Below are 20,661 nucleotides of genomic sequence, written 5' to 3'. Positions count from 1 at the left end.
ATACATACATACATACATACATACATACATACATACATACATACATACAGACATACATACACACACACACAGACAGACAGACACACTGTACATACATACTTTTATCATTATGTGCCTATCAATTTGTGCCTATTGATTATTATAAATGTAATAGACCCTTAACAGTACTTTTTTTCAAATACATTGAGAGTGTAACCATGGAAATTATTGTGATGTCATGAAAGTCATCTTTCTTACAATTACAACAGAGCCTGATGTGAAGGATTCATTTAGCTTTGACATCATTAAGTTGTCATGGATACGATATGGTTTGTCACCATGGATACACTTACAGTACATGGCATGATCATCATTATTTATAACATGATTGATAACTTCATTTGTGTATTTTATTAAATTAAAATTTATGATTAATTTTTAATGCCAAATATTGCCAAGGTAAATGTCACGTCTTTTAGATAGAACATGGAACAGTATATGAAAGGTTTCCATGGTTTTTTAAAATTAATAATCAGTTATATTCAATTAGTCAGTGAATATTATAGACTACTTTTACCATAATATGCAGGGTTCATAACACATGGTTGATGACGCATAACACATTGTTCATAGCACATAATACATGGGTTCATAACACATAACACATGGTTCAAAACACAACATATGATTCATAATACATAACACATGGTTCACAACACATAACACATGATTCACAACACACAACACATGGTTTGTAACACATAACACATGGTTCATAACACATAACACATGATTCATAACACACAATGCATGATTCATAACATAACTCATAACTCATAACACATAACACATGGTTCATAACACAATACATGGTTCATAACACATGGTTCATAACACATAACACATGGTTAACACATAACACATGATGCAGGGTACATAACACATTGTTCATAACACATAACACATGGTTAACACATAACACATGATGCAGGGTACATAACACATGATTCATAACACATAACACATGATTCATAACACATAACACATGATTCATAACACATAACACATGGTTGAAGAGTTATCATCTTTGGTGTGCCACTTTCCTGTCGCATTTAAAGCTGCACTAGCTACAACTCCAACATTTATGACTTTTAGGCTGCAAGATATTAAAGGTTCAATACACACATCTCGTTGATGTGCTTTTTATTTGTTGATAAACATCATGTAACCATAAAGATCCAGTCCATGCTTTCAATTAATATCATAATTATTCTCAACCAATGGGTAGCGACTGTATGAATAAGCAAGCTGATCTTTCCGACTAAACATTGCATTGTGATCACGAAATGTTGACTACAACATTGCATTTGGCTTATTCCACTGATGTCTCTGTTCACATGGGGGGGGGGGGGGGGGGGGGGGGATGTCTCTCATAAAATCATGTAAATTCTGCTCAAAAACAAAGTTTTGTTTCAGCTGTCCTCTACTTATTGGCTAGGTTTTTTTGTACCATGGTATGGGATCCTCTAGTTATTGGCTAGGTTTTTTTGTACCATGGTATGGTATCCTGCACAGTCATATAAATTGGATGACATCTGGGCTTTTTTAATTATAAAAAAAATGTATCTTTATATTAGTTAACTTTTATACTTGAATTCAATAAAATCTTGTATGCTACTACACCGTCTACCGGTATAATGATGGTATGGTTCTTGACATGCAATCTAAAGGAAATGTAAAATTTGTCATCTTGTCATAAATGGAATAATTATTCTATACTAAATGTTTACACTCCTCAGACATCATGCATAATCTTGATGTTTGTCATTTTCCCCTTTGACACTTTCGCTTCAGTGTGTAATATGTATCAGTGATAGTTGTATTAGGTACAGACAGAATGTTACAATGTAACACTCACAGACTTGGTTTATTTGGTACAGACAGAATGTTACAATGTAACACTCACAGACATGTTTTACTTGGTACAGACAGAATGTTACAATGTAACACTCACAGACATGGTTTATTTGGTACAGACAGAATGTTACAATGTAACATTCACAGACATGGTTTATTTGGTACAGATACAATGTTACAATGTAACACTCACAGACATGTTTTACTTGGTACAGACAGAATGTTACAATGTAACGCTCACAGACATGGTTTATTTGGTACAGACAGAATGTTACAATGTAACGCTCACAGACATGGTTTGGTACAGACAGAATGTTACAATGTAACACACACACACAGACATGGTTTATTTGGTACAGACAGGATGTTACAATGTAACACTCACAGACATGGTTTATTTGGTACAGACAGAATGTTACAATGTAACACTCACAGACACGTTTTATTTGGTACAGACAGAATGTTACAATGTAACACACACACACAGACATGGTTTATTTGGTACAGACAGGATGTTACAATGTAACACTCACAGACATGTTGTATTTGGTACAGACAGAATGTTACAATGTAACACTCACAGACATGTTGTATTTGGTACAGACAGAATGTTACAATGTAACACACACACAGACATGGTTTATTTGGTACAGACAGGATGTTACAATGTAACACTCACAGACATGGTCTATTTGGTACAGACAGAATGTTACATTGTAACACTCACATTATTTTGCAGTGTCGCAGAAGAAATAACAGCAGCTATGGTTTGCAAGAATGTCGGGTCACTCTGGTAATACACAATTCAACAAGCCATTGAGAATGACATAGTCCCCGCTATGATTGGGTTTAAAGGAATTAGCACTACTCTGATCACGCAACAACACTTGTGAACCTAAATCAAACAGACTTAGATATGTTGTGTCTGCTTGTCGGACATGGAACATGCCTACAACAATAAAGGATTGGTCGGGTATGGGGGATCATATCAATATGAAAATGGATATGCAAATGTATGTCATAGAACACTGTCCTAATACCAACTCTGAATGAGATCTGTTCAAGCATGTCTGAATTATGGCTTTGGACATGGAAAATTCTCAAACAAAATGGCTGCCAGGCAGCCATATTGGATCGTATCATGACGAAAATGGATATGCACATGTATGTCATAGAACACTGTCCTAATACCAACTTCGAATGAGATCTGTTCAAGCATGTCTGAGTTATGGCTTTGGACATGGAAAATTTGCAAACAAAATGGCTGCCAGGCAGCCATATTGGATCGTATCACAATGAAAATAGATATGTACATGTATGTCATAGAACACTGTCCTAATACCAACTTTGAATGAGATCTGTTCAAGCATGTCTGAGTTATGGCTTTGGACATGGAAAATTTGCAAACAAAATGGCTGCCAGGCAGCCATATTGGATCGTATCACAATGAAAATGGATATGCACATGTATGTCATAGAACACTGTCCTAGTACGAACTTTGAATGAGATCTGTTCAAGCATGTCTAAGTTATGGCTTTGGACACGAAAATTCACAAACAAAATGGCTGCCAGGCGGCCATATTGGATCGTATCATGACAACAATGAATATGCACATATATGCCATAGAACACTGTCCTAATGCCAACTCTGAATGAGATCTGTGTGAGCATGTCTGAGTTATGGCTTTAGACAGGGAAAATGCGCAAACAAAATGGCTGCTAGGCGGCCATATTGGATCGTATCATAAAACAAATTGACGTGCATATGTATGCCATAGCATGTTGCCCCTGTACCAAGTTTGAAAAAAATCGGTACTGGCATCTCCAAGAAACGGCTGCGGACGGACGCACGGACGGACAGACGGAACCCAATCCATAAGTCCCCGTTCCAGACTTCGTCCGCGGGGACTAACAATAGCAAACACACACCTATTACCTGTATTAGATCATACTTTCAATAAAACTCAAGAGATAAACTATGATAAATTTGATGACAAAGGGAAAGTCACAAGATGTCACACACTCTGATAAACTTGATAACAGCGAGTCACAAGATGTCACAAACATGATGAACTTGATAACACAGAGAAAGTTACAAAACGTCACAAACTCTGATAAACTTCATGACACAAAGGAAGTCACAAGATAACATTACTTTAATGATCAAAATACAAATAAATATTGATACATTCAATGATAAGCCAACATTTCATTATAAAAAGAATCCGAGCAGTTGCTCAGTTGTCAATCATTTCAATTGTGGTCTATTCCATTTCTTGGCATTGGATTTATTATAAATTTAATATCGCTATGGTAACTTGATTTAATCGTGTGATGGTGTCTTGGGGTGAAATTACTGTATAGCAAGCATACAACCATGGAATAAAAAGTGATGACTTTGTCTGTTGATGGCAAATCAGGAATGAGAAAGTTTCATGCCAAGACATAATTAGTGTCTCAGTAATTGATCTGTACAAGTACTGTTGGTGTACAAAACACATGCATTATACCGGTATGTATACCACACTCAAGTTAAAGTATTGAATTTAACTTTTTGATCCAAACACAACTTTGTGAAAATTTTTACTTGAAATTTTCGACTGCACACTTCAGTCGTTATCAACAGATTGACACAGTATCTACATCCGGGCACTACACAAATTCAATGCTATGGTTTACCAACACAGATGAATTTCCATTTGAAAATACCCAAGTCAAGTTATTGTCTTTGAACAAAAAATATGGATTATATACCCTGGTTTTTCTATGTCACAACAACTCGGGTCTATGTGAATGGTTTTGAGGTGTGTGAAATGTGTCAAAACGTTATCGCATTATGTACCTCTACACGTACTCCTCATTTTGTGATTAAGCATGAAAATGATTTGATAGTTCTATGATATTACAACCTTGTAAGGCCTAAAAAAAAGTTGTTTGGTTCCGGTTACCCAACCACACCTAGTTTTTCACTGCCAACCCTAAACTCTTTTTTATGTATTTAGAAGAAAAAAAATGAAATCGCAAAAAAATTGTGAAGTCCCTCAACAAATAGTGAATGCAGAAACTGGCATACACTTAAAAAGACAACATAAAACTGTTCTTCCAATTTGTAATGGCTGTACATCTGATGGGAAGAAACCAATAACACAGAGACCATTTGGAAAACAACAGAAAACATAACTACCTGAACGAGACACTCACATATGAAAAAAACATCTACCTAGTAGTATGTATACCCACCTATTCTAAAATTGAGGGTAATAGGAATCAAACAATTATTTTTTAGACCTAATCACCAAATTTCATCTTTGCATTAAGTCTTTCCTTAGATCATTTCATACAATTAAAGTCAAGACAATTCATTTCACAGTTGTACATACTTGCGGTTTATAAAAAATAGCCCACACTGCTTTATATTATCATGAGTATTGCTCAGATATATCAAACGAATCTATCTATCTCTCAGGTTTCTAGTGTCAAAAAAAAAAAATACACATTTAAAGTCATAACATTGGTCCACATCTACAAAGTTAGAACTTAGAGCTATGACGTTATCTGGAAAACTTTATGGCATGAATTGAATAATGCATGGTTGTATTTTTGTGAATTGCAAGTAAAAAATATAAATTGGTATACGCTGTTTAAATCAGCACACGTTTACTTTATATGCACTTTATACTCTGTATGAATACACAATACAGATGCATAGTACTGTGGGGAAGTATTCAACAGTATGGTTTCATAAAATTACTATACTGGGGGAAGTGTAGATCTTAAGATACAATGTTTCAACAACACCCCCCCCCCCAACCCCAATCGACATCAGTGAGGGATTGGGCTCATGAGGAGGCCCATCACAGCGAACCTTACAGATTAGGGGAGGTGTTGGTTTATCAATATCTATCTGTCGGTCTGTGTTGGTTTGCCGATGTCTAACCTGTCGGTCTGTTTGTCTGTGTTATCATTACTTCAGAAATCAAGAGCTGAAATGAAATAAACTTCACCACACTTAATTTCTGAAGCAGTGGGCCTCTAAAAAGCTATTTGGATATTTGAATATTCGAAAGGACATTGCAATACAACACCAAGTATAATTTTTTTAGTGAATAGAAATATATACATTACAATAAACACAGCTTTTGAATATGCAGAAGTAGTCATGCACTAAACTGAAACACACATAAAAATCTGTTTTGACTTTTAAATTTATGATAATTGGGTATAATACAAGACTTTTTGTGAAGGTATGTAACAAATATAAAGTTTGTATTTTCTTTATCATGACTTGTTGACAAAAAAATAAAATAAAATAAAGATAAGATATAAACTTGGTAATTATATAGTAGCGGTGGTATTGAAAGTGGATTTTTTTTATAGCGCTTTAAATTTCCATTGATAATAAATAAATATTTGTGAAGAGTTCGATTTGTGACACACTTGGTAAAGACATGAGAGCGATCTGATCAACGATATTATGATGAGCGCCCTCAATGGGCAATTACAAAAATATTGAGACAAAGCGAAATGTTAGGAACTTTAGGTCATGGCAATATAGCGCCCTCAAGTGGCACAGTATTGTCCTTGGGTAGAAGTGAACCGAGAACTGTCAGAATCCCCGTTGGAAACATTTTTCATTTTTGTGACAACCGTGTTTGTTTCTTAAAATGAGAGAGAAATGTGTGGCTCTTTTGACTGGTATGAGGTGCACTAGAAAAATGGTCAGTTGACGCTTCACGATCACGTTCCAAATTGTATTTAGCAAAAATGAATGATATGACACCAACTATGCTTTTGAAGAGCCAACCGACCACCTTTCAAAGTTCTACTGTATAACTACCCAAAAAAACCGCACATTTATTTAAAGTATCTCACTGGAGATGATTTGTGTCACACAGACATGCAGGAAAAATATTTTTAGGCTTTTCAAAGACTTGTAAATGCACCTATGACAATACCAGTTACAGTTACTTCAAAAGTATCAAACTTTAGCTTAGGGATGACCAAATAATGTCACACAAGCTCAATAAACAAACGAAGGACCCGTTCCCCTCCAATTGAACATTCACAAGTGGGACGTCATACGTTTATATATGATGAAAATTGTAGCAGTCACACCACTACAATTGATGCAATGTAAAAAACATGATGGTATAAAACACATTCAAATATTACTGGCAATATTACATTGTTCCCTCTAATGATAGCCAAATTTTGTTGTTGTTGAGTCAAACTGATAAAAACTGACATTTCTTTTGAGTCACCACATAGTAAGAGATAGGGAAACACCAAATGTTGGTGCATCACTAGAAATTGTATTCATCAGCGGCATGTTAAGTTGACTTAGAGGGCAGTTCAGTTAGTAAATACAGAACTGTTATTGTCAAAGGCTTGAAAGTGTTAAAAATTTGGCTAGAAGTGTGAAAATGAAGTTCAGCAATTGTACTGACATCAGACCCTGTCGCACTAAATCAGCAAATATGGTTTATTGAGCTTGTTGTGTAACATTATGTGATTGTCCCTAAGCATGTGCAAGGACGTGGCAATTTATAGCACCCTCTTGCGGCTGGGTTTGGTACAAAATCTTAAATGGAATAGGATAAATTCTTGTAAAAGTTAAAATAACATCTAACAAAATCCGAGATACTTGATAAATCGTTATAAATATGGCAATGCAAGATATCCGTTCATTCTAACACAAATCTAATGAAAACAAAGTTGACATAGTGGATAAAGTGTACTCTACAATGTTTCCAGTCTAGAATCCTTACTGTTGTTGGACGATCTCGACAGAGTTGTCTCTCTCTCAATATATGCTGGCCATATCATGAATTGTTAATTTGCCAACTCACTAAACCGTCTGTCCTAAATTTATATATGAATTGTTTTACTTTTAGCTACACCCTTAAAAGCTGTTACTGCATGCTTAACTTACATAATTAGATGTAAATTAGATGTAAATTATTACACTTCAGGTGTTGTGTACATGTAGAGGCCAAAACCAACAGCTAACTCCTTCAAAAAGAACTTAAAAACATATCTGTTCTCCAGAGCATTCTAACTGTGCAATGCCTCTGAACTCTACACATGTACATTGTAGTGGAAACTGGCGCTTCATAAATTCACTGATTGATTGATTTATACACTGTTTACATCATTCTAACAATTGGGGTTTCCTCATTACTCATTTACATGAACTACTTTGACTTCATTTCTCATTTAGCCAGACAGGTTAGAGATGATTTGATACCAAGTTGGCATCCTGACTATTAAGACAACATTGTCAACACCATCCAACAACGGCAACGGGTTTTCTGATTAACTTACGCTATGTTTCAAAAGAAATTTCTACTTCTGACAATCAAAAAAAAAACTAGAATTTAGAAAATGAAAACAAAAACAAAAACAAAAAAACAAAAAAAAACTTTCCAAAACAAGAAACATCGGGCACTGACTTCAATGACATAGCTTGCGAAAATATCACAAGGCAATTTCTAATTTACTTAATTCAGTAAGTACAAGTTATTCTAAAAATTTTAATATTCTAACTTCTATTCTGGTAGAAAAATTGGAATGATTTTAATAGAACTTTCAATGTCAGTGGCATTGCCTGTATTATTCACTTATAAACTTGCTTTCAGTTGATGTCTACATGTAGCAGTGTACTTGTCAGCTTTGATCCCATTGATAACAGTATATTCCATACAAATGTAATAACAGGGTTCATGAATTCACATCAAACTTTCACAGAGTAGTTATTATGCATTATAAAAACAATTCATACTCTTACTATCTGTTGATGACCAGTTGACTGTGGCTTGTTTGTTTAAAAGTCAAGTCCAGTCAGACTTATTCCTACCGTTAGTACACTTGTATTGATTACTGCTATCAACTTAAAGCAAAAGTCCAGTGAGACTTATTTCTGCCTTTAGTACACTTGTACTGATTACTGCTATCAACTTAAAGCAAAAGTCCAGACGGACTTATTTCTGTCTTTAGTATACTTCAGGGGTGAACAAATCCACTGGTCCTGAGTCCGGGACTAGTGATTTTTTTTGGGCGGACCACACAAATTTTACCTTGTCTGGTCCGTTGGACCAATACCTTACTGTTAATAACTATGTTGGACCACTAATTCTTTCAGCAGGACCACTGGATTTTTTAAGGCACTTGTCCGGGGACCACCAGTTCACAAAATGATTTGTTCACCCCTGCACTTGTATTGATTACTGCTATCAAACTTACATGTGATATTGGGTAATAAATAGTATCTTGGTAAGTTATTCAACTTTGAAATCTTGTGAAAAGGCCCTACTGCACTTGACAGGTGTACAGCCATTTGGAGATTTCCTCCAAGGGTTTCCTGCAAAATCATATTCAGTTGATAATAGTAAACTAACAGCAGAAATGTGCCTGGCTTGACTTTTCCTTTCAGGGACAAAATTTGTTCTTAATTTACCCATGATGAATAGTTCGAGAATGGCTTCTCTGTGGATTTAGTGACATTGATCACTTTGAGAAGTGACTTCAAGTTATTCACTGTGTCTTGTCCTTTCATTGATTTTCATCTCAAGTTATTCACCATCTGTGTCTTGTCTATTTGCTGGCTTTGATCTTGATAAATGTATCGGGGACAAGTTATGTATTTTATTTACTCATTGCTGTATGAATACACAGAGAAGGGCTTCTTTGTTGAAATAGTGGTTTTGTTTACTTGAGAAATGACTTCAACTTATTCACCATGTGACTGTCTTGTCCATTCATTGACAGTGATTGCGTTAGGTCTTGTTTACTTGTTGATAGTGATCTGGTTACTCCCAGGACTTGTTTGTTTGTTGACATTGTTCAAGTTATTCATTGTATCTTGACGAATGTTCGTTTCTTGAAATTCTTGTCCATTCACTGACATCAATCAAATAATTTTCCCTTGCTTATTTACCAGATTTGATCCTGTTCAACACAGCCTCTTGCTGTTGTTTTTGAGCACACTCTGTCACTAGTTTATTAAGTTCTGCAGCATTATATCCCATAAGGCTTCGAAGATCACACACAAACTTGTACACAAATCGCTTCCCATGGACCTTGGCAATCATATCTCCATCGTAATAGTATCTTAAGGCACGGCTAAGTTTCTCATAATTCATTGTGGGTTTGTTCTTCCTTGCACCCCATTTCTGAGCCACAAGTTCTGGATTGTTAAGTTTAAATTCTCCGTTATCTCCGACCCACGATATACAATCCCTGGAATCTTTGTCTGTCAATAATTCCAGTAAGAATTGCCAAAGTTGAATCTGACCATTGTTACCTGAAACAGAAAAAAATATTAGAGTTGATAAAAGAAAACTGAATATCAAGGTCCGTAAAGCTGCACTAACTGTAATGGTGATATTATTTTGGAGATCAGACAACTGGCAATATATTCACTTAAAATTGTTAAAATACCAATAATTCTCGCTATCTGCAATACAATTCTATGCATCGCTAAGGAGTCAAATGGAACGCAGTCTCGCGACCGCGCTTGCATTTGTCGACACCTACACTTCTGGTCGCCTATGTCAATACACGTGAATGTTTCTTCTAAACAGTTTAATTTGTAACAAATAAGATAAACGCAAGTTTTAAGCTCATATAATTATGGAGGTGGGAAATTTAAATATGTACAGTATCTTTCCAGAGCAAAATTACAAGAGATGTCTACAACTGAAAATGGGAAAGAAACATTCCTGTGTATTAGCATAGCCAACCGGAAGTGTAGTTGTCGACATTAGAACGCGTTGTTGCGCGACTTCGTTCCATTTGACTCCACAGTGATGTGTAGAACTGTATTGCAGGTAGCGAGAATTAGACATTGTATACTAGTATGACAATTTAGAGATCTATTTTATTAATCATGATTCATTGGGAAGGAGGATTTTTTGGATGTGGACCCCAAAACCAATTTAATTGGATATATTGGAACATACTATGTTTACTGCTACACAAATATGTTTACCCACATGTGATTCAATAATGTGCAGGGTGTATGATTATTATGATTAAGTCATTGTATTTAATCAACTAGTTTCAAAAAATGTTTTAAATCATATATCAACATAAATTGATAGTCATTATTTTATGATCATAAAGATACCGTTGTGAAAAAAATAAAAACTGACACACTGAGCAAATGAATATCAGCCAGCGGGCCACTTACCATATTTGTGCAAATTGTACCAGGGTGTGGTACGGAAAATGATTATATGAGTTCCTGTGCTCTCCATTGAATTAACGGTACTTAGGAAGAGATACTGGGTATATGATAAAACATTTATGGACTAAATGTAGGTTTTAGGGACCTTGGAAATATGGTTTAAAGTCTCTCCCACAGTCAGACCCTAGCACTGTACATTCTTAATCTGCAAAAGCCATACCTGACTCTGTAATTATTACAAGACTGACCTGTTCTGTTGCCTGGTGACGTCCTTTCCTGTCCTGTTATACTAGGAGATCTGTTCACTTTAGCGTTAGGAGGCTGTAATACTATTGTCTTCACTGCAGGTGCTATCAATTTACTTGCTACAACTACAACAAAAAGAGCAAAACAATGTAAATACAGATTATTGAAATGGCATATACGACACAGGTTGTAATCCAGCCTTCAGTTCAAGATAGACCCAAACCAAATCTACTGTTCTTCAATATGATAGATTACACAAGTGGGTGATAGCGTTTCCTCTGTTGTACAATTCTAATCACCCTGTGGTCAACATAGTGTAAACATTGGAAGTCCCAAAACAGCACTGCAATTTCATGGAACTCTTAAACTCGTTTTCAGAGACTCCTCCCGAATGAGACTAAAATTTATAATGAATATTCATGAATGAATATTAATGAGTTGTCAGTACTTGTGAGATCACTGTTAATAATACTAGTATAGATGACCATACCTTCCGTCATTGTGTCCACACTTGTGGTTGCTCCTACTGCTTCTACAAACACAAACAGTGATTAAATGTCAGCAAAATCTTAGTCCAAAAGTTATAAACTTGCACACCTACCAATGATTAATCAAGGGAAGGCTAAGCTCCTGTAAAATTACTCACTTAAAGGGACACAAGGTGAGTTTATGGGGTCTAACTTTTGTTGTACATTTCTATCATGGTCTTGTTGCTATGGGCGTGGTCTTGTTGCTAGGCACATTTACATACATTGTTTTAATTTTTATTCATTTGTCTATTAATCCCTCGTTATCTTTGCAATATATGCCACACTTTGGCTGTTGCTATGGGCATGGTCTTGTTGCTAGGCATATTTGCAATGGTTGCACAATGTATTTCTCAATCTCTTCCTCGGTTACCTAGTTGATTTCATTACAGCCTCTTGGATCATAGTGTACAGACAACATCCAACTTGGAATTTGATAACATATTGACAGTATTTTATATTTATAATTTGCATAAATTATCTGAAGACAGTTTGATCGCCTACCTTCTGCTCCTACTCCACCATCAACTGACACTGATGCAGTCTGTGTTGCTGCAGAAATAAATGGTGAATATTATTATACATGAGATAGTCAAGAATCATAGGTCATTATAGGGAAGGCAAAAATAAAACCCCCAAAGAGAAAATAAATAAATAAATGAATAAAACAATAGGCAAGGTAGGAAGGTAGATACAATGTAGATAGACAGATAGATAGACAGTATAGATAGAGTATAGATAGATAGATAAATAGGTAGATAGAGACAGAGCATAGATAGAGTTTAGATAGAGATCGATAGATAGGTAGATAGATAGATAGACAGATAGCTAGATACATAAATTGATAGATAAAATATAGCTAAATGTAGAGTTTAGATAGATAGATAGATAGTCTAGATAGATAGATAGATAGACAGATAGATAGATAGATAGCTAGATACATAAATTGATAGATAAAATATAGCTACATGTAGAGTTTAGATAGATAGATAGATAGTTAGATAGATATATAGATAGATATATAGATAGAGTTTAGATAGATAGATATAGATAGATAGATAGATATATAGATAGATAGATATATAGATAGAGAGATAGATAGATAGAGTTTAGATAGATAGATATAGATAGATAGATAGATAGATAAATATAGCTAGTAGGTAGGTTGATAGATGGATTTGATCTGTGAAATGCAAATATTTTTTATGTGTACTTAGGCTACTTACATTTTCTAAGAAGTTCTAAATGTGTCCAAAAGATATCTCCTCCTGGTCGTGGTAATTTCTTAACAAATTCTTCTCTGGGCATCTCACAAAGTTGTTTGCCAGGAAGTTTAAGTGTTTCTGCATCGTCTGTAAGACCTGTACTGAATTCTTTACTAGCCCAATTCAACCAATGAATAGTGTGTTCTGTTGTCCATTCTGTGGGGTCTGTGTACAAAAAGTCAAGTATATTTAATTTAAGATAGACACAAACTAAAACTATTGGCAAAATATGCTGATACAATAGTGACAAGCTACTGAATGGACATTTGTCTAATTATTTTGTCAGTAGGGAGGCGTCTCTGAAAGCTAGTTCCCTAAACTGGCAGTGCACTGTTTAGGGACTTCCAATGCTTACACTATCTTGATCACAGGGTGATTAGATATGCACAACAGAAGAACCACTATCACCCACTTGTGTAATCTATCACATTGATCAACAATAGTTTTAGTTTGTCTCTGTCTTAGTAAACCAAAACCTTGATTACCACAGTTGTATTTCATCATTGCTCTATAGATTTGGTGTGCATTGAGATGACATAACTTACCAATTGGGATTCCCAGTTTTTCTTGTTCTAGTCTGTAGTTATTACAAACTATCCACCTGGTCACATGATCACTTTCTTCTGACAATGGCACTGCCTTATCTGTGATTGTTTCAGCTTCAACTGTTTGTGTGGTTTCTACTGCAAAGGAAAATAAAACAGACATTGATAAAGTGTATGTATATGTACATGTATAGCAACAAATAATGACTGAGCCCCATGACACGTGTGCAATGTGCATGAGTGCGTGTGGCATAGACTGTCGACAGTCGCTCACGTCTTTTTTCCCCTACGTTTTATCTAAACTCCGATCCGGCGCAACACTAGTCTAATCGCAAACTGATATCGAGGGCCGAAGATATCAGTTTGCAATTATACTAATGTAGCGCCGGATCAGAGTTTAGATAAAACGTAGGAAAAAAAGGCGCGAGCAACTGTCGACAGTCTACGTGTGGCATTCTCTGTGGTCATACAAACGTTCATGAAAGTGTGGCTGCAAACATTCACATGGATCAATCGTGCATTCATTCACATATAATTTCAAATGCTATAATATCAATGCACTACACATCTAGACACTACACATGTTGGCTCGTTTTCTATGTTCTCTCGCTCCACTGTATAGTCAAATGGCTTTCTTTAGCATGACATTCCGTTCTTAGTACAGACAGCAGTAGTTTAATGCAATTGAAGCATTGTGTGATGATGTTATCTTAGCTTGTACTTGCTTCTGATACACAAGCTAAGTTAGTAAGTAACATACTTGTGTTACTGCCACTCAAAGTGAAGGATGTCAACAGTTCTCACTGTTAACAGTGTTTCAAACAAATGGCATTTAAACGGAAAAGACTGACTGACAATAAAGAACATTCAATATTTTTCCCAGTATAGTTTTAGTATTTTTTGTTTAAGGTGGTAACTTATACGGTATACATGTAAGTACGACCGTGTACTGAGAATGACAAACATACAATGTTAACCTACCTTGCTGTGGTGTGGTATCCACGGTAACTTCTATTGGTTCTACTATTGGTTTGACGATGTCCACTATGTTGACACGTGGTTTTACACCTGTGTGAAAATCACCAACTATGATATATGTAAAATTCCTCTTAACTAATTCATTGCATTTATACTCTATACATATTTGGTTTCCATGGATACAACATAAGTAGCGGACCTCCTTAATAAATACATGCACATTATTACAAACAATGCCACAATTAAAAGTATGATGTAAAATCACTTTTAGATTATATGTACATTGGATGTAAATTATTAACATGCTATGCTAAAAAGACATGCTCAATACACAAGGCAAAAATAATAATAATAATTCTAAGTTTCCGATAACATGGCCTCAGAAAATAGGGTAGCTAGGTCAGGATTTTATTTCATTTGATCTTTTCAATTGTTTATTCAATTGAAAAATATTGCTTCAAAATATCATAGCCCTTTCTGCAATATCACCGAAGTTTTACACCAGATATCTTTTACAGTATATGACAGAAACGCATGATACACAGATGCAAGTGTGGCATACTTGGGGTATTTGCATGAATGCTTGCAGTGTTCTCTGTGGTCGTACTTTCATGATGATGAGCATTGTGCAGCAGAAAACATTGCAAGCAAGACTGCAAATACCCTCCTAAGTAACCACATTCAGGGCATCAACACAGCATATGGTTAAAACTTATCTTATTATTACATATGGTTATCTGACACAACAATTCCATTATTATGTGAAATCTCATTATCAAATTACATTGTGATCACACGTTTTCATGTAAAATGAAAAATTAAGTCCTCCTTTGCGCTGCACGCAGGTATGCACTCACATTTTCAGTATTGCACTGCAGTGCGAATACCACTAGTATGTACACACCAGTGCAAGTAATCTATGTTACATAAATGTATGTACATGTAGTAATACCGGTACTACTAGTATGTGTACATACCAGTGCAAGTAATCTCTGGTACATATGTAGTAATACTACTAGTATATGTGTACATACCAGTGTAAGTGATCTCTGGTACATGTGTAGTAATACTACTAGTATGCATACATACCAGTGTAAGTGATCTCTGGTACATATGTAGTAATACTACTAGTATGAGTACATACCAGTGCAAGTCATCTCAGGTACTTATATAGCAACAGATGATTTGTCTTATTACAATAAAATCTTCAGTACACATACCTTGTGATGAGATGATTTGACAACTGAACTGAACAGCGCCCTCAGCACTCACGCCTTGTTCTAATAAACTTTTGGTATGGTCAAGCTGGTAATGAAAACACAACACATTTACAACCTGATAGGCACACTGTGTTCATAAAGAGTTTATAATACTGGTATACAATGTAGTCCACAAAGCAAATTTATCAGGGTTCTATCGGCCAGATAATAATAGATAATGCACATTTGTAACATGCCTTTTCTCCTGAGAGGTCAAAGTACCCACAATTATTACCCTGGCAAGGATCAACGGTGGTATAACAGCCCTTTATACTTCCTCAACTACCTGGGGAGCATACAATCAACTGCAGCCTTCATTGGTGCATAGGATTAAAGCATTCACATTGCAACCTCTATTCTCCCATAGGTCCCAAATTATACAGCTGGGTTGATTGATTGATGCACAATCATGGTTCAAACCAATGACTTTAGCCATTCAGAAAGATATTACAGCGACAGGGCTTGAACCTGCAGATTTCAAGTCAGCCACACTAACCATTCACCTACCATGACTCCATTCCAATATAACGTTGTGCGGTACTGAATCTCAATACCCCATCTGTCTATTTTGCAGGGAACCTTCAATCACAATCTAAATCTAGGCAAGTTTTACTACGACCACCCACCCCATCTAGGGTTGGTAGCAATGTAAGTCTCGTCTGGCATTATTAGAAAATTTGATTGCAATTTGCATAGTACGGGTTCCTCAACAAAATTTCTATACATACAATAAATTATACCATAAGCCATACACTTCTAACAAAATATTTCAAAGAGACTGAACTCCTCAGTGTAAAGTTATAATAAGTTGTATAAATAAAAATAAATTGTATCATTTCTATGAGCTATATATTAATACTTGGTTTGAGTCCGGTGGATTGCAAGTGATGATTTTAGCAAAGTAGAATACTGCGACTATCTTTTAAATATCATGCAATTACGCCTAAGAAACTTTACCCTCAACTTGTGGCCCTTTACTTCACACAATACACAGATAATCTTTTACCTGTGCTGTATTTTGTAGAAACACTTCGTGTTCATCCAGACTACACTGTAGTCTGACTTCCAGTAATTTTTTCAGTGTTGTCAGTGGTTCTGCAATGTCCATCATTTGTGTAATGATATTCTGTCCTGCTGGCACAGTGACTGTGACGCTTTCCTGGGTCCTGCAAAAGGAGTCATAAAAATTACCACATGTGATCATGTCATGCTAGGACAGCAACTGTGATGTTCTCCGTGTCTTGCAAAAATGTGTTATAAACATATTGTAATGTTGTGTGGACAGAAAGAAGGGTATGCAACATCATGATAATTTAACCTGTCCTTCCTGACTCTTCCGTTTAGCGGAAGCAAGTGTAATTGAAAATGTGTGTAACATGTATTAAAGTGGGCATATGGATGAGAATTTGGCATTTATTTTGGATTTTTATTTGATAAAACAGCTTCACTATGTTTTTCTACTTGAAAAAATAATGTGAAATAACATATACCAAGCCTATGTTTGCAACTCAATAAATTGCAAAAGATTAAACAATGTGTAAAATGTTTGTTATTGTACGTACAATAACAAACTATTTACACTTTTTGCATCTTTTTGCAATGTATTGAGTTTTGAATAATGTATCACACACTGTGTGTGTTCCTTGTCTGGAAGAACAACCATTATTACACATCACTATTCTTACACAAGCTGTCATTGGTCAGAATCAGATCACATAACCTTCTTTAAATAGACTATAGGGGTGAACAAATCCACTGGTTCTGCAATTTTTTGGGGTGGACCACACAAATGTTACTGTGTCTGGTCCGTCGGACCAGTATATTACTGTTAATAACTGTTAAAAAGTCATCTGAATATACAGATTCATAGGTAAGATTTAATGTTTCACATTAGCGGGACCTGGGACCACTAATTCTTTCAGCAGGACCACTGGATTTTTTAAGGCACTGGTCCGGGGACCACCAGTTCACAAAATGATTTGTTCACCCCTCGACTATTGCCTGCATGGTGATATTGCCTGCACATGCAGATACTACATGCACATGTACAGTATATATCAACTCACGGAATGGTAATTGCCTCATACTTACGTTGCCATGGCAACATCTTCAACCTTAGGTTTTTTAATTTCTTCATCTTCAATTTCAGGTTCACCAGCTCTCTTCATCCTAAGAAACAATAAAACAAACCTGTCATCCTTAGATTATAACTTGAACATGTACATTGTGTGGTGCGCCCTCTATGGTGAAAAAGGTTGGTCAATCCATGATGGCACCTAACATGCCATACTATCTGAGTCTCTAGAAATACAAGAATCAACATGATGATTAAAAAAACAACAAATTATTGCTACTTATTGTGTCTTTAGTATGTGTACATACAAGTACAAGTTTGATTTAGCAATTTTATCATTGACTGTACTTTCGAAAAATGAAGACCCATAGTTTGGCTACACAGCATGGGTATCAAATACATTCAGATGACTACATCATGTTTGCCATGTAACTTGTAAGTCATGCAATTATAGACAGTGGAGGGGGAACACATTGTGGCATGGCACACTGGTGTCACTTTACTTTGGAAAAAGGTGTGGATGATTGTTTGTTTTAGGACATTTGTTTTCTTAGAGGGTTTGGTTATGTGGTTTATAAACAATGATGGCAAGGGTTCAAAGGATACAAATGTTCATGGAATAATACAGACAGAGGATGTGGTTTGGTAGAGGATTTAAAACACAAGACTGGAGATTATGACAACCATAGACTGGGTGGAGGGTCTATGTGACAACAGGGCACCAGTGTTCCCTCTAAGCCAATTTGAGGCACCATTGACAGACACAATTTCTAGTGATGCACCAAGATTTAGTGTTTACCTATCTCTTACTATGTGGCGACTCACAAGAAATTGTCACTTTTTATCATTTTGACTCACAACAACAAAATTTGGCTATCATTAGAGGCACACTGTGGGGCACACAACTGATATACCAGTCGCAAAACATCTCTACACCCCTAGGATGTGATAATTTCTTATCACGTATCTCGCATTTTTTCTGCAATATTTGTTTTAATGTACTTTTAGCTGGTGTTCTAATTTTTTCAAACTCAACTGTCACTAATTTCGAATACTATCAAAGAACATCAAAGCTGGACCAGTGGTAGTTACAACAGTTATACAAATGTGCTCACACATAAAAAATGACTCAGAGCTAAAAACTCAATTTTATACATGATTGATGTATAAGTTACCTAATTAGTCTGCGATATGAACACCTGCCATCCTGATTAAGTTGATCCAACATTAATTTAAAGTTAACCTTTCATGGGAATTGTAATGGTCCAAATACAAACAAATTAAAATCAAACACACCATGCATGTATGTACATTATAATGCACATGACTCGAACAGCATATTATTCTGTTCATTTTACCTCACTGGGCTGGGTGATGTACATGTAGTCTTAGACTCTAGTACCTATACCGTATAGTATAGTATACGGTCATACCGTATCTAGACTATGGGTTCTGCATTCTATGCTAGTATGCAATTTTTTTTTAACAGTCCCTCACTTTATATTTAACTGAACTATACCATAGATCTATGAATAGGTTGTAATTCTATGGTTATACCCACACGTTCAGATAATGTGTCACTGTCACAATGATTTCCTGTACTTTCAACCATTATGGAAGTACATTTGTACCGCCATGATTCAATGCAACCACAAGTATTTATATATAGTGATTATATGTACAGCTTCTTTTCTGATTCCCATGAAAATCTATCGGGTTTTTAAAAAAAAATAATACAATTTGAATATATTCACATCCTCATCTCTGAGAAACATTAGTGATAACTAAATGAAAAAGTGTATGAAAACAACATCCGGATTGATCCATCGATGTCGCCATTCCGACCATACTGGATTTCTGTTTTCACAAATCGATCGAGTCAAAATGCGAAACATGGACTTGGTTTCTCTGAATAAATGCGACATAATCTAACATATGCCAGACAAAGGACGGTCGCAAAATGCCAACCAACCACTGGCAGAACAGTGAAGTCCTGAATGAAGATCGCATGTGCAACACTTATGGCCCTCAGACAGGAAGAACAACAAATGTACATGCCAGACGGCATGTTAGAAAGGCGTGCATTTGACAGAAGTGTGATCACGACAGAAAAATTGCGATTTTATCGATGAAACTCTGCCAGTTGACAAAGGAAACACAACTAAACAACGTAGTATTACCTTACCTACTCCTTTTTACTGTTTTTAGCCTTCCTGTGAAAAAATATTCGCCGATTTCGAAGGGAATCGACACCAAAACAGGAAATAGTACTGACGCGAAGGAAATGGCAAAAGTCACGTGACCGGATGGTGTGTTGGGAGAATTTGAAATACTGAACCTAATTAACGAGAAAATATTAATACTTTAGGCATTTGAAGATGCAAAATGGGATTTTTAACGAACACATTTTATGAATTATTACAACCCAATTTATAGAGATTATTTTGTAATCTCCAGAATGACCAATGTTGTGATATATTTATATGACATTGATTCGTTTTATCTGATCCTCAGCCCAGGAGACTCGAGGTGCCATTTTCACAACATTTTCAATGTCGAAAAAATGTAGAAAAAAATGTCATCACATGGACCATTCAAAGAATGCAGCTTTTTGTTTAATGTAAGTCTTCCGGAGTGACTAAGTCAACACCAATTGTAAGCCAAGTACACTCAATAAAATTGGT

The 20,661-nt window shown here is 35.7% G+C and overlaps 1 protein-coding gene across 3 annotated transcripts; it reads right to left on the bottom strand.

The window, feature by feature from the left end:
- Window positions 1-5,258: 5,258 nt before the first annotated feature.
- Window positions 5,259-20,258, bottom strand: LOC144440193 (GA-binding protein alpha chain-like). 3 transcript variants are annotated; one of them, XM_078129489.1, is made up of 11 exons: window positions 20,163-20,258; window positions 17,995-18,072; window positions 16,910-17,069; window positions 15,865-15,949; window positions 14,648-14,734; window positions 13,667-13,804; window positions 13,083-13,286; window positions 12,361-12,408; window positions 11,820-11,861; window positions 11,332-11,454; window positions 5,259-10,198 (listed from the first exon to the last, which is right to left on the bottom strand). In XM_078129489.1, the coding sequence occupies exons 2-11, from the start codon at window positions 18,069-18,071 to the stop codon at window positions 9,825-9,827; spliced, it is 1,338 nt and encodes a 445-aa protein (XP_077985615.1). In that variant the 5' UTR covers window position 18,072; window positions 20,163-20,258; the 3' UTR covers window positions 5,259-9,824. The 3 variants fall into 3 exon arrangements, with proteins under 3 accessions (XP_077985615.1, XP_077985616.1, XP_077985614.1); XM_078129490.1 differs by having other exon boundaries at window positions 14,648-14,752; window positions 20,163-20,245; XM_078129488.1 differs by having other exon boundaries at window positions 14,648-14,752; window positions 20,158-20,244.
- Between the last annotated feature and the right edge of the window lie 403 nt (window positions 20,259-20,661).

The sequence above is a fragment of the Glandiceps talaboti genome, chromosome 9, assembly GCF_964340395.1.
Source record: "Glandiceps talaboti chromosome 9, keGlaTala1.1, whole genome shotgun sequence".
Classification (NCBI taxonomy): domain Eukaryota; kingdom Metazoa; phylum Hemichordata; class Enteropneusta; family Spengelidae; genus Glandiceps; species Glandiceps talaboti.
This window is presented reverse-complemented; position numbering and strand designations above follow the sequence as displayed.

What these genes read in the sequence shown, in the direction of transcription:
- LOC144440193 (XM_078129490.1), bottom strand. Translation starts at nt 18,071, where the DNA reads ATGAAGAGAGCTGGTGAACCTGAAATTGAAGATGAAGAAATTAAAAAA. An exon ending in TCAAATCATCTCATCACAAG is followed by an intron (nt 14,753 to 15,864) that starts GTATGTGTACTG and finishes CATATATCATAG; the next exon opens with TTGGTGATTTTCACACAGGT. An exon ending in AAAACTGGGAATCCCAATTG is followed by an intron (nt 13,287 to 13,666) that starts GTAAGTTATGTC and finishes TTTTGTACACAG; the next exon opens with ACCCCACAGAATGGACAACA.